The following is a 14,601-nucleotide window of genomic DNA, read 5'->3' as shown; positions in this document are numbered from 1 at the left end:
CCACCATAGATCAGTCTTCAAGAAAATTATTTCACAGGTCACAATTTTGAATGTTGCTACCCAAGATCAAAAGGGTGAGAAGTCCACCTCATCTCCCAAGTCCTCTGAAAAGTCTCTATTCATCCTCACAAGCCAGCCTTTGTGACACACTAGATATTCACCAGAGGCAGAGTTAAGGAAAGGCTTAGGAGTTTAATTATTCTGTAGCCTCATTAAAGAGCAGTCTTGGACATCTTTCAGGGGGTGGAGATGACAGACAGTGCAAGGTGACAGATAAGGAAATCACTTTGTGAATAAAAACATCTAATATAGATGCTGCAGAGGTAATGTCAAAGTTTAGGGAAAGTTGGCATGAGCTACACTGGTGGGCGAAGCTGGAGCAGTGGAGGCTGCTCTACCACATGGCCATGAGGACCAACAAAAATGCCTGCGGCTGGCCTCAGCACTAGCCTCTACTGTTTGCTAATTCTTGTATGGACCAGAGCCTCCTAATCACAACCCAAGTGACAACAGACATCTGATAGTAGAAGGCATCCCAAGCCTTAAGAGAGGTACAGAGGATGCATATCCCACAGGGAGATGAGAAATCACTTAAGCCAGCAGAGTAACTCACTAAGAAAGGGCCAAGGAAGAACCCCCGCTAACACAGGGGAAGGTAGCTTCTCTTGTACTTTCACTTTGCTCACGCACCCCAAAACCCACTCTCTCCACAACCATCTCTCAGACTAGCATCAAGACAAACGCAGAGGGGAAAACAAAGGCATGACCTTTTGAATTTATTATTTCATGCTTACACGCAGCGTGGAAGAAAATACTGAAAAACAACCAAATGCACATGCTGGCAGAATAAGCAGAGAGAATATTTAACAAATCAGTACATTGCAAAGGAAAACCCTGATTATCTAAATAATAACAGAGAGTATTTAAATTATTCATTGCAAAAATAGGGTAACTTGCAGCATTTTTCCATGAGAAAAGCAATAAAATATCTAAGAACATACAATGACTTTGTTTCCCAGTACTGTGATCTTTGAGTTTAAAACAAATTTCTTCAAGGCTGTGGTTGATCAGGAGTAAAAAGGCTGGACTATGGCTGGATTCCCACCATAAGATAGCAAGAGTTGTTCTGCCCTGTCATAGCTCTTCTCTGCCACAACCATGGTAAGGATTTTAGGCAAGTATTTTCTAGGTTGTGCTTGCACATTTCTAGCTGGTCCAGGCTGCAGTGGTAGCATGTGTTCCCACAGCACTGCCCAAGACCTGGTGACTTTGTCCCTGGGAAAAGGTTGTCTGCAGCCAGGCATGGGCAGCCATCTGTCCTTTCTCTGAACTAGAGCAACCTAAACAACCAATATCACTGTGATATTCACCATCGTAGCAGTGTCTGCTACTTTAGTACCTTTTGGCTTGGTTTCCCAGCAATTTCTCTGTACTTTTTTTCTGTTTCTGATGAAGAGACAGTACACAGTGTAAAGTAAGAGCTAACTATGGCAGGGACCAGAGGTGCAGGTAGGATATTTAAGGAAGAAAAAGCATATGTATTAGCTGCAAAAACATATTCCTGTACACAGGGTAAGTTAAATGACCACAGCATGACAGAAGAGTGTACCTGGGCTCCCACAGTGCCTTGTAATGAAGCCTTGAAAAGCAGCACCATGAATGATGGTGTGGATCCATATAACACCCCTGGACAGCACAACATATCTTTTGTCACTGTAGCTTCTTGGTCCATAGAAGTTCTGTGCTGACAAAAGCACCTCCTTGGGCACCCAGTGAAGTGAAATCGCAGTGCTGGCAGCTGCTTCCCAGTGGAAATACTACTACTAAAACTTCTAGTGTAGACAAGGCATTGGTCCAAGCTACTACCTGAATCTTGTAAATACCAGTTGAAAGGAAATATTGTCAGCCTTTGGCAGTCTACAGAGTTATGGCAGTCAACAAGTATTGTCAGTGACAGGTCATTTCCCTAGTAGAGCTAGTCTTAAGAGACTGACAGAAAATTTTGGACACTATTTAAGAAACTGCTAGATAACTTGACCACTTTTTCTTGGGAGCTGTGTGTGTGGCAAGGTTTTCTAGTGGTTTAGCTGTTAAATGTGAGTTGTTTGCTCAAAGTGCTGGCAGGAAATATCTACACAAAGGAATGTCTTTTCAGTGCCTGATCCCATTAAACACTTGATTTGAGTAGTATGAAACTGAACAGATGTTCATGCTCACTAACTCCAACATACCACGACCAGGTAGGTCCACACAGAAAGATGCAGAATTAAGTGTAAGTAAGTATTACTTAACAAAAAGGCTTCCTACAACAAGGCTTTTCTCCCTATCAATACAAGATAAACTAACACACTTTAAGTAATCTTTAAAAGATTCAGATATTCTGAAAAAAAACCCCAAACAAAAAAAACAAAACAAGGAATTGTTGATGCTGTTCCTCTGTGTCCCTTAAAAAGCCCAAGCTACACCATGATTTACAAGATGGCAAGATGGTTATAACCTGTTAGTCCTGAATGTGAACGTTGGATTGGGTTACACCCACACTGTTTCAGCCGCAGAGAGGGAGGAGCCATGTTTTCATTTATGGAGTCTCATCACAAATCAATTATCAACATATAAGAATTTTCCATGAAAGTATCTCTGCAAAGGCTTCTCTATGAGAAGATAAATTCACATGCATTCTCATGATGCATAGGAACAAATTAGGTGGTGAGAAGAGAAAAAGCTGATTCTGAATAAGGTTCCTTTAAAAAAAAAAAAGACAGAAAAGCAGTATTTAAAAAGTTGTAGAACCCAAAGCCTAAAAAAAAATTTATTTTTTAATGGAGCCAGAAAGGTGTAATTTCATGGAGCATTTTTTAAATGCAGAAGAATCACCCTCTCCTTTGCAAATTACCAGCAATGGTATAATTTACTATCTTGGATTCATTACCGTCAAATCAGCACTCTGTCAATCTCTTTCTGCCCCCAAAATACCTCTCCTCTTACCACTGCCAGCATGAATTTGGAGTATGGCTGAGAATTCTTTCCATACAGAATAAGGCAGTGTGAAGGTTTCATTTTGTAGCTCAGTCAATTAAAATTACATACATACATTTGCAAGAGTGGTTTTTTTAATTACTATATTTAACCTTCTGTTTCTATAGCAAATATTTATGCAGTCCTTGTGAACAAGTGATTTACTAGTGCACAGAAGGAAAAATCTGAAATGCATTTTGCACTTGGGAGCATCACCTCCATATAGTCTCCCCTCTCAGCTCCCCTAGGCAGCCCATAATTCCCTACAGGATTTTGTGGCCAGGAATATGTGGGCATGTGCTGTGTTGAGCCATAAGTTGTAAGCCCAGCAAATGTAAAACATGCTGCCTGTGTTGCCTTGATCCTGCCCAGCTCATCTGTAAATCTGAAGACTGCAGTATGCATGGAACTTAAGATCCCATCATGCATTAAGAAGTAGAGCAGAAGTCAAAATCACATTATGAAGATAATAAGCCTGTCTCTGAAGTGAGTCTGTTGCAGGGACCATCTGCATTGATGGTCCCTGTATCTTTCTTCAGATGTTCTGTAGGCATACTGGAAGCATCCAAGTACTGGAGGCACCTAGAAAGCTGGAGAGTTTACAAAGTCCACCCCCTCAAGACATTTGGATAGAAGAAGAAAACAAACTGGGAAAAAATGGGAAAGAACTTTCTACAGTAATCCAGTCTTATTATCTGGAGACCTGTTCAGTCAATCTCTGTCATTTGAAATCCCTTACCTCAAATATTTAGAAATCCAAATGCTTAGAACATAAAGTACTTTTGTGGTAAAGGTCTTCCATATGTAAAAATTGTCCTGAGACACCACACCACCTACTAAGAATCTTTTCCCCTACTCCACAGCTCAGAAAATAAGAGAGGAAAATTAAGAAAGTCATTGAAGAATTACCAGCTGAATCAGAATAAAAATACCAGAGTTAGTTTATAGGTAATTATAGGCCTCTCATAAAAATGGTAAAATGGTGCTTGCTAAAAGCCTTCCAATTGCTACCCCAGATATTGCCAAAGCAGCCTATAATATAAATAAGAAAAGGTGTGTGATTCTAATTTTTTAACATCCTTTGGTCTCTTCTCTGAGCTGGACACGACAAACATTTTCTATTCTTATTGCTGGATACTTGCAATGATGGGCAGCTGGACTGATTATTAGTTGAGAAAGGTGAACATCCTGGAAACTCCTGTAGTTTCTGAGATTAAGAAATAATTAAGTCCCTGAAGCAATGAGGTGGGGTCTGGACTGGGATTTAAAGTTGTTGCTGCTATGGCATCTTCACATCACATCCCTACCTTTTGAGACAGATTCTTCTCTTTCCATGGATTGCAGTTTCTGAAGTTCTGTCTCATCATGAAAAAAGGAACTATAAATCGTACCAATTCATCAATAAATGTTCTCTTCTTCACAACGTGAACCCAACAATTACATCAATTCTTGGAGAACCACTAAGCTGTCTCAAAATGGAAATTATACACTCATTATTAAAACTGGTGAATAAAAGGACAAGTCTGAAGGGAAATAAACTATCCTCCTTAAAATAGGTAAGATAATAATATTAACACTTTTCAACCCCCTGTAGAATGTGTATGGTCCTACCTGGTAACACATCTTTAGCAGGAGTTCTGGCTATGTATGCCATACTTAAATTGAGCTCCAAAAGTGACAGCAGAGATCCTCTTAATTGTTGGTTACCCTACATCACCTACTCTTTTGCATCCATTCCCTCCATTTTTCACTGCAATAGGCATTCATATCTCAGTTCTTCTCATCCTTTTTTTCTTCCAGTAATGAGCTGTAACTACTTCCCAAGGCTGTCAGCTTTAACAAACAGACTGCTTTTTCATCAGACATCTCCTCCACTGCCCATGGTGCCTAATGGTTAGGGAGCTCACTCACTGGGACAATTACTTTAATAAAATTCTTTCATTTTTCCTGTATGAATCCTCTATCCTCTACCTGCCTCTTGTATCTACCGACTGCCCTAACATTATCTTAGATATAAACTCCTTTGGGAATGAATTAATTCTTTCTTATTATGTGTGTAGAGTGCCTAGCTCAGTACTATTTCATTGGGAAAAAAACCCCACACAAGGAAAAGTGTTACTTAAGTAATGCATGTCTTAAGTCACAGGCATAAAAGTAGTTAGGCCAAAGTTTCACAGTACTGGAGCATAAGATATAACTTAAAATACACTTAGAATTGCAAAATCTTCTGTAACTTTCCTGATGCAACTTTTAATTTCCAACTTGCAAAGAAAATCATGCACTTTGCAAGCTTTAGTAATATCGTTTGCTTGCCCTGGAGCAGAGCAGAGTGTTGTATTCAGTAAATATTTATAAATGAATGACACATTCTGGTTTATTCTTAAATATGAAATGGTCAAGTTTTAACCAAACAGCACAGTAAAAACAAATTTTTTTTTGTATTGCATTATTTATGATTCTTTCAGCCTTAGGGATTCTAGATTGCACTACATAAAGGAAGCTGATATGATTTCATAGTAGAAAAAACATCATTCTTATATTCTTGTTATGAATGAATTGCTCATATCTTCATTCTATGAACTGAATAAACCCCCAAGCCTATGTATTTTTTAAAATTAAAACCTAGGTGCTACCAGAAATTTCATGCTTCAGTACAAACAGACTTTGAATTTCTGTTTTACAAAATATCACTATGCTTAGCCCTAGAACAGTATGCATGCGTGCTTAACTTTAGACCTGTAAATGTAATTTTGTGTTAGTTTATAAGCAAAGGATCTGTCATGTTACTGCACTGTATTAATAAGTTTGTACTCAGTTCAGATTTCTTTTATAAAGTCACAAAGGCCACAAGATAAGAAAAAATATTTATGCAGTCTTAACTTTAAGTGATAGATACGTAATCAAAAAGATTATTGTTGTATTTCATTTAAATAGATCTGTGTTTGCAGATTCTGTACTTTAACAGTACAGAGAAATGGTGATCATTACAGGCATTGTTGTACTTTGGTAAGTGGAAATGGACTAGCACCTAAATGTCTACTTTTGTAATCTTTTACATATTTCTAATAGTTTGCTTTCAAACATTTATTCTGTAGATCTCTTAGGAAAGGAGAAAACCTACCTTTGCTTTAAATGTGCATAAATGGTAAGAAAAGTATCCTTCAAGTGAGAAAAGTCTGATTTAAAGGCATTGGAAGAATGGAAATCTGTTCCTGTTTCTACTTGAAAAGTAGCACAGACATTTCAGCTAATATGCTGTCTCTAACAGTTCCCAGTAAAAGTTACATATTTTATTTTTCAGAAAAGTCTCAAAGTTTTTCTTTGTAATTAAAAAATACGTTCTTTTCAGAGAAGTTTAAAGGGTAGCTTCTCTCAGGCAGGACACTTAAGCTTTTGTGTTTTGTTTTTCTCTCCTTGGAGCATGAATAATTTTCATGTTGCCATTTCAATAAAATAATTCCCTCCCTGTTGGAGTTATCTCACTTATTTACATAGTATATTATTATGTAGCAGCCATAATGAGTAGTTAATGAAACAATTCATTTCAACTGGTTGTCAAAATGAAGTGACATGGATTCATCTATACCTGACATAATACCCTCAGTTAATTGAAGTGAAACAACACAAGTGAATAAACTACAAAAAATTTGCCAAGTTATAGATAGCTGTGAACACACATAAGGGAAAGCAGTTACAGTTCACTTACAGAGAAATTAATGCTGATAAAAGTATGTTGATTAATGCTATAACAATTGCTGCAAAATAGAAAGCAGTGCCAAGTAAGAAAAAAACCAAAATAAATTATTAGATCAAAGAATGTCCATAGTTAGTAGTGCTGTAAACCCCAAGTATTGTAAGACGAGGCATGAATGAGATTACAAAAAGTAATGCCACAGTCTCAGAAGCTGTCTATGGGACATTGTGACTGCAGAAAATTGCCAGCTAAGGGCTGGCTGGAGGCAATAGCTTTACTTGGCTTAGGATTCTGAGATGTCATGGGGCAGCAGCTTGTTCAAGCTGCTGTCAGCCTAGGTTTGGATTGACCCAGCAGCTGGAGTTTGACACTTAATCATAGTCTGGAAGCTGGACTGGTAGAAGAGCTGAGTGCTCAACAGATTCCAGTGGAAATCGCCTGTGAGAAAGTCCTAGATTTCTGAAAACCTGGTCTCAGCTCATCTGACACTCTGTCCCCACCCAGCTTTCACCCTGTCTAGGGAATTGAAAGGAAAAGGAAAAGCTGAGTCTTTTATTCTCAGTTTTGCACGTTACACTGGGTAATGCCAGTAAATAATTTTTTAATTTTCAGCATTCCTCACTGTCCAACTCCCTCTCAAATTACAATATAAAATAAGCAACTGTAATGAACACCACGTCGCTGGAGGTTCCCTGGCCAAAATCAAATCTTTAAAATCTGAAATTTCCTTTAGCTTTCAAATAACAGATGCCACACTCAGCCTATACTCAGACTAAGGCATTTAACAGTTAACAGCATACAAATAATACCAACTATTTTATAAATTAGGATACAGTCAATCACAGCTTTAAATATCCTGATTTTTTGTCATATAAACCTACATGATCACCAACTAGTGTGTAGCTCACAACAGGCTTGACAAAAACATATTATAGAATTGATAGGTTTACAAGCCTCTCTGTAAAATAAAGCCACTTATTGAAGTGGCCACTTCATATAATGTCATTTTCAGCTCTGCACATAACATTCAGCCAATTCTTTCACTTCCTACATCTGGTTCTCAGTTAAAGGTTGAACTGCTAGAAGATGTAATGCATTCTGCCTGAAAGATAAAAACAGATGTCTTCACAACTACTAAAATACAGCATTAAAAAATGTTAACATCTTGCCCATCATTGTCTTGAGCTTTGAGAAGTATTATCCTTCATAATTTATCAAATATTTTAAAATTAGCTGAAATGTGAACAACAATTGTACATTTAGGAAGGTATGACAGTTACGTATTTTAATATGAAAATCTCAAATACTTAACTATAACAATAAAATAGGATTATCACATTTATAGCATAAATGTGTTTATTGGTGTATTTATAGTTATAATATGAGAGTTTATAATGCAGCACTTAATTTCATTAATTTAGATCTATTGGAAAATTCGTAAGTGATCCACAAATAAGGAAGAGGAAAAATACTCCTTTGACTTTAAATGAAGCTTAATGAATTCAAGATGTCTACACGGAATGGTAGAAGTGCATTGCTAGCAAAGTCAAATGCCTATAGAGCAAAAATATTGGTCTTTGTTGCAGTAGGTCTTTTCATGGAAAAAATATGATTTGTCCTGCCTTCCTCAAAAAATGTGTAAAAATCTGTTCAAAATCTATCTTTTTATCTTTGCAGATCCTATCCTTCTCATGAGATATATACAGATTTCAGAGTACATTCTACTCTGCAAAATCATCTCTAATCTTAAGAGAGCAACAATACAGCAGGCTGTTTCTGTCTTTTTCTATACCTGGGTAAATACCATGAGCAGGCCCTGGGGAGTGTCCCATGGTATTCTCTCCATCATCATGTGGTGATGGGGCTGGCTGGAGGGACTGGATTATGAGGCAGTCATTCAGGATGTCCTGGCCAAGCTCTGAGTTCAATCGCAACTGAAACACAAGAGATAGAAAAGGAGAAATGATTATAGCCTGGGCAAAAAAAAGGAAATAAATCACAGAAATCTTAAGACACTGAAAAATTACAATGAGGAAATGTTGAGGGGTTAGAGAAAGAAATGGAACAGAAGCAGAATTCTTCTCTTTTAAATCCTGGTTAATATTCTTCCATTATAGCAGGCATTTTTCAAATCTGAGGAAGGAAAATCTTCCAGCTGCTTAACAAGACTGTACCCAGGACAAGGGCTATTTGTACAGATAGGACCTTGGACAGATGGACTTGCATGTGTTCTCTTGTCATACACTGCAAAAGAGAGAAGTTTGTCCTGATTCATGGATAATGTCTGACATCTCTTGTATCAGCAGAGGGGCACTATAAAAAATACAAATATTTTCCTGCTGGTTTAGTGCCCTGAACTGGCTCACTGAAGGACCAGAAAAGCAAAGATGCTCATGGCAATGGAAACAAGTGACTGGGAGCGAGCAGCCAGGAGTAGTATCATTCAAGATGGTCAGGATGGAAGTGGTACCACTTTATATGGACCAAAGTTGTCTCAAGACCACATTGCTAAAGTGACTAGGACTGCATTTGTTTCACATTATGGCTGAACTCATCTGAAAGTGAGTGCTCCATCACTGCCACTAATCCCAGCTGCATGCATGGCCACTTGCCTGGTACCTGATCCATCAACAGCAAGCCTGTTTTTCTGGCTGATCCAGCAGAAAATTCCCTCTGTAAACAATTAATAAACAAATTCATAAAAAGAGCTTTTCTTTGGACGAACAATCTCACCCTGAGGCTACAATACAATACAATACAAATAAAAAAATACAATTAAAAAAATAATCTCAAAACCAAAATATGGAAAAGCACCCTGACACAAGGCTGTCCTGGCTGTAATGCAAAATTGCACCCTGAGTCTTCTGACAGATGGATGCTGCTGCAGGCTGCTGGGACTGATGCCTGTCCCAACCCCCTGCATGATGTTACTGTTATATGTAACAAAAATTTGCCTGTTCCTTACGGCCATCTCGGCCATCTTGGCTCACAGGCTGGTGCATTCATTCAAAAGTATGAAAAAGGAGGGTGTGTGCTTATATGCAAGTGGGCCACTGCAGTGGCTGAGATGCAGATAAATATCCTGTCCTGTCACCCATGCTGATGAAGAGGTAGTTCATGCAGCATGATGGACAGAAACCTGACCTAGTGCAGTAGGATTTGCTGCTCTCATGCATCAGAGTCCCAAGAAGCAAATTTCAAAGATGCAACTGAGGCTTCTCCTCTCTGTTTGGTGCCATGAAAAGTGAGCAGGTAACAGTAACTAGAACATAACCTAGCACCTCTAACAAATTCCTAAAGGGAGGAAAAGCAAGAAGAGAGAATTCTGTCCATCCTTCAGAAATGAAGAAAAAAGAGTAAGAGCACATGATTCTGAATGCAACTGTAGAAAGACCCATTACTGTGCCACAAGATGCTGATGATCATTCAAATGACTTCTGCTGATATGCATTAGGATAAAACTGTTGCAACAGAGTGGAGAGTTGGTCTTACACATCATAAGGACCTGAGGCCGGGTGACTCTAATAAGAGATACTACACAACCTATGATACCTATGCACAGACTGTGCATGCTGTAGATTATTCCTTCTCTTAAAAATTTAGTGAGTCATTATTAAGCCCAAAGGTATGCTACATTTGTGAGCTATATTTGTTATTGTGGAACTGTAGAGAGAGAGAGGGAAGCGGGGGAGGGGAGGGAGGAGAGAAAGAGGGAGAAAAGGGATAAATACCCTGACAAATGCTTTTCATTTGTTATCTATATTTACAACTTGCTATAAGTACAAATATTTCTTCCAGTGTAGCATGTATCTTTGCCTCCTATTATCCACTAATTATTCTGTTTTTACTGCTATCACTAGTAACATGTCTTTTTTAAGTGCATGTGAAATTAAATGCCAGATAGATCCAGATTCAAATTCTTGTCAGTTACATTATTAATGAGCATTATGTGACTTTAAATTTCTATGGAATCTAATATGAAAATAAATATGAAAAAAATCTGACTTCTATTAAAAAATCAGGGTTCTATCACACAGAATACAAACTTACAGAGGTTGCCTGTGTAAAGTTGTTTGTTTGTGCAGGTTTCTTTTTTTGTGAGTAAGATCACAAAAATGAATTTCTATGATCAGATAGCAGTCATATGGATGAAACAGTGAGCAGAACAAGGAAATGAGAGCTAAGGATGTATATATTAGTTACAAGCATTAAATAACAGCAACTGCCTATTTTATACTTTTTTTATTTTGCACTGTTGAGGAGGTTTGTTCTGCATTTGCAAATCCTTTGATACCGAGAACACATCTATCATGATAACCCATGCTGACATAAATTTTCTAGCTTGCCCAACAGTCAATGCTTATAAAACCAACCAAAACCCAGGATCAACAACAGAAAACCAAAAACAGTGAAACAAGCACTGGGAGACAGCTGTGATCTGATTTCTGGAGATAGTTCTTAATCCATGCATTGGCTATTATTGATTCATATTTATAACCACAAGGGCTAGAAATACAGATTTTACAAACTTATATAGACACATGCATACACATATCATAACACATAATTTTAGAATGGCAATATACGTATTTAACATACATATAATGAAATATTCTGAGCAAGGGGTGGGTATTACACTGATTTGTGCAACTGCAGACACACACTGCTAATTCAAATTGCCACTAAAAATACTACCACAGGCCTACAAACCTCACCAGATAATAGGTGCTGGGAATAACTTTACTCTCCTTTACTACAGGGTATGTATGCGAGTTGCTTTTTAAGAGTAATTACTGTTGCAGTATTGGAAATCATAGGGAGCAAGGGGCAGAGAACCTCTTCTCTACTCTATTGCTTAGCAGAGCAGGACCAGAAATGGGTAAGCTTCCTTTAGCAGAACCAGCCATTAAATCACAGCTGCTTCCCAAACCAGACAACTTCTGTAAAACTCCATTACCCACCATTACTGTTTGAGAGAGACAGTAACCATGCTTTGGTTGCTGGGTCCTCCTTCCTCTGCTATCTAAACCTCATACTCTGTGCAATGTTTTTCCAGATGTTACTTCTGTATCATTAACAGGGCTGGCATAAGATGTGGCCTTTTTGGAGCAAAACAGACTGTAAAAACCAGACTGGTTCAAATATGGCAGATTAAGGCATTGCTTTTTCCTGTAAAGACATTCAGGGTAAAAAAAAAAAAAACCACCTCTATCTCAGTCAAATATTGTTGCATATTTTAGAGAAAACTTTTAATAAAAAGTTTTAACTGAAACCAATGTTTTGCATTTTGTCAAGAGCAGGGAAATCTGAGTTACAATTTTTCTTTAGAATGTGAAGGAACAGAACAGACAATGAAAAAACAGATGATCTTAAAAACATGCAAATAAACCAACCATTCATTGCATCCATAAAATTTATCTTCAGTTAAAAAAGCTATAAAGGAGAAATAATAATTGACCAGATCTAATTGCTGCAGTCTGTTTCTTGCTTTGCTCTAAACAAAATGTATTTCTTTTCTGGCCTAGACTGTAGACTCATCAACCAGCTGTAGAAGACAGCTGTCACTCTTTTCAACTTCTGTATAAATCATATCCCAGCACCAACCTCCCAGGATTCTGGCTGCAATACCTTGCTTCCCCCATGATCACCTTGCTTCCCTCATGATCACTCAGCTGAGCACCAGCACAATCGCACTGGTACTGAAAACTTGCCAATCTATTTTTGAGAACTATAAGGTTAGGAAGTTACCTTGTTGAATGATCAAATCAGTAACTGACAGTTTTGCCATGCTGAGCACTGACATTTTGTGTGTGCTGTAATGTAGCCTAAATTTATGGCTGGCCAAGGTGCAAGTTAACAATCAATGGCTCAGCTCACTGATAACTTCTGGTATGAAATATTTGTTCTAAATAATAGATTTTCAAGTTTAATAGTTCAGTTGTATGGTAGACTAGTGAAGTTTTATATTTGAAAATCTGAGACATTCCCATTATCACACTGTGGCAGTTTTTTCTAATACACAAAACAAATCACCGTCAGTCATGATTTACAATTGTTTTACTTCTGTGACAATCAACTAATGTTTATCAGCTTTCAGAACAATGGATGGAAATTCTACTCCTGTACATTTTAGATATGATTAAATAATTACCCAAGATTAAATGTTACAAGGAGAAGTAATTAGAAGGGAGTAAGATTCTACATTCTTCAATTTTCAATTTCATTATATTTGAGTCCAAGAGCAGAGACATGCTGTTGATTTGATGCATGACATAATTCCAGAGAAAATGTCTCCTCAAAAGAAAAGATAATTTGTTTTCTATTTCTCTAACCAATGTGTGTTTTATCTGAGATCTGTATGGTTTTGTACAACCTGGCTAGTTTCTGCAACATTATTCCTGTTCAATAGAAATCGCACACCATCAAGCAAAACATCAGAAACGTGTGTTTATGAACACACTTAGTCAGAAGAGTAGTAGTTTAGGATTTCTCAAACATTACTAGTTTGTTTCCAAACCACATAAAATAGGATCGCAGTAACTTCAAAACCTGCCTATATGTACTTGGATTAACTCTAGTGATTCTTCAGCAAAGTCTGGACTCCTCCAGTCATTCAAACATGCCAGTTATGTCATGAAATCACAGCATTTTAAATCCTGCTTTTGTGATAACAGGCTTAATGGACTTTATGTATAATGTGCACCTACTAGAGTACTTCCTTATGTAAGGGAGACACTGGTTGTAGTCTATTTTGGTGCAGGTTAGATCTGTGTCTGCCACGTGTAAAACCAGCAAAACCGCCCTAAATACTGCCATGTTTCATTGAGAGGAATTGTTTTACATGAATTGTAATAGCTTTATAAATATGTTTCTGTTTTCATTATAAAGCTAAGGAGGAATTTCTGTTATTCACATAGCCTGTGTATTAAGTTTACTAAGCGCTATTTGTCAAGTAGAGAATAAGCCAGTAGTCTTCCATGCATTTTTATTGCCCATAAGTTAAGCTGGCATTAGAAGAGGGAAGCATGACCTGCCTACATAGAGCTACATACTGTACTAGCTTTTCTGAAGGAGTAGCCAGAATTTAATATTTGCTTGTACAGTTAGAGTAAAATTATGTCCTGTTAGCATCATGACACTGACATTAGACAGATGTGGCCACTAGAAAATTACAAATTCAAGATGAAGCCATGCTATGTGACAGTGTTTACTCATATTACAGGTTTGCCTGCTGGATCATCCCTTTACTCATGCAGATCAGCTTCAAGGTCTAGTGCTTTCTTGATAGTACTAAACCTTTTTGACAGCAGACAATAAAAGTTTACACTTGCTAGAAGTTTACGCTTGCTAAGTGTCCTAATTCTTGCCTCTGGAGGCTACAGACATCTTGGGGCAAAGAAGCAACGCAGACAGAAGAGATTCCTCAACAATCTTTGTTTCCAGTGAGTCATCTCGGCAGGATTTCTAGAAAGCCATAGCATTCATTATTCTGTTAATTGTCTACCACAGCTTTCAGATATGTGTGCATGCTATTTTCATCTGCTCTTACATTCTATTTCAATTAAATGTTTGGCCGGGAAAACACAATAAAAATCAAGTTAAACTAGCCTATCTGCACAGTAGGGATGTTAGGTTCTATACAAGAAATAGTTAATTTTGCTTCTCTCGAAGTTTTACAACAAACATTTGAGTTCAAATACAAAAATGGCTTTCATCTTTGTGACATAGAGTAAATCAGGAAAACATACCAAAAATGTTTTTCAGCCTCTTGCACTAAAAATCAAAAGGACCTGGAACATACACAATCAGCAAATTTCAAGTCAAGAAGATGAGAATGAAATGAATTCTACCTTTATTATATACAGAACAGAGAGTTTTCTTTCGATTGGTAT

The 14,601-nt window shown here is 37.5% G+C and overlaps 1 protein-coding gene across 1 annotated transcript in view; it reads right to left on the bottom strand.

The window, feature by feature from the left end:
• The window catches only part of GLIS3 (GLIS family zinc finger 3), a 175,834-nt gene that overhangs the window by 22,391 nt on the left and 138,842 nt on the right, over window positions 1-14,601 (bottom strand). Inside the window, exon 6 of the mRNA XM_010582766.1 lies at window positions 8,502-8,643. Within this exon, the coding sequence (XP_010581068.1) occupies window positions 8,502-8,643 (142 nt within the window). The remainder of the gene's footprint in view (window positions 1-8,501; window positions 8,644-14,601) is intronic.

Source organism: Haliaeetus leucocephalus, unplaced genomic scaffold (genome assembly GCF_000737465.1).
Source record: "Haliaeetus leucocephalus isolate CR32 unplaced genomic scaffold, Haliaeetus_leucocephalus-4.0 Scaffold849, whole genome shotgun sequence".
NCBI classification, from domain to species: domain Eukaryota; kingdom Metazoa; phylum Chordata; class Aves; order Accipitriformes; family Accipitridae; genus Haliaeetus; species Haliaeetus leucocephalus.
Note: the sequence above shows the minus strand (reverse complement) of the source record. Positions and strands in the feature narration are given on the sequence as shown.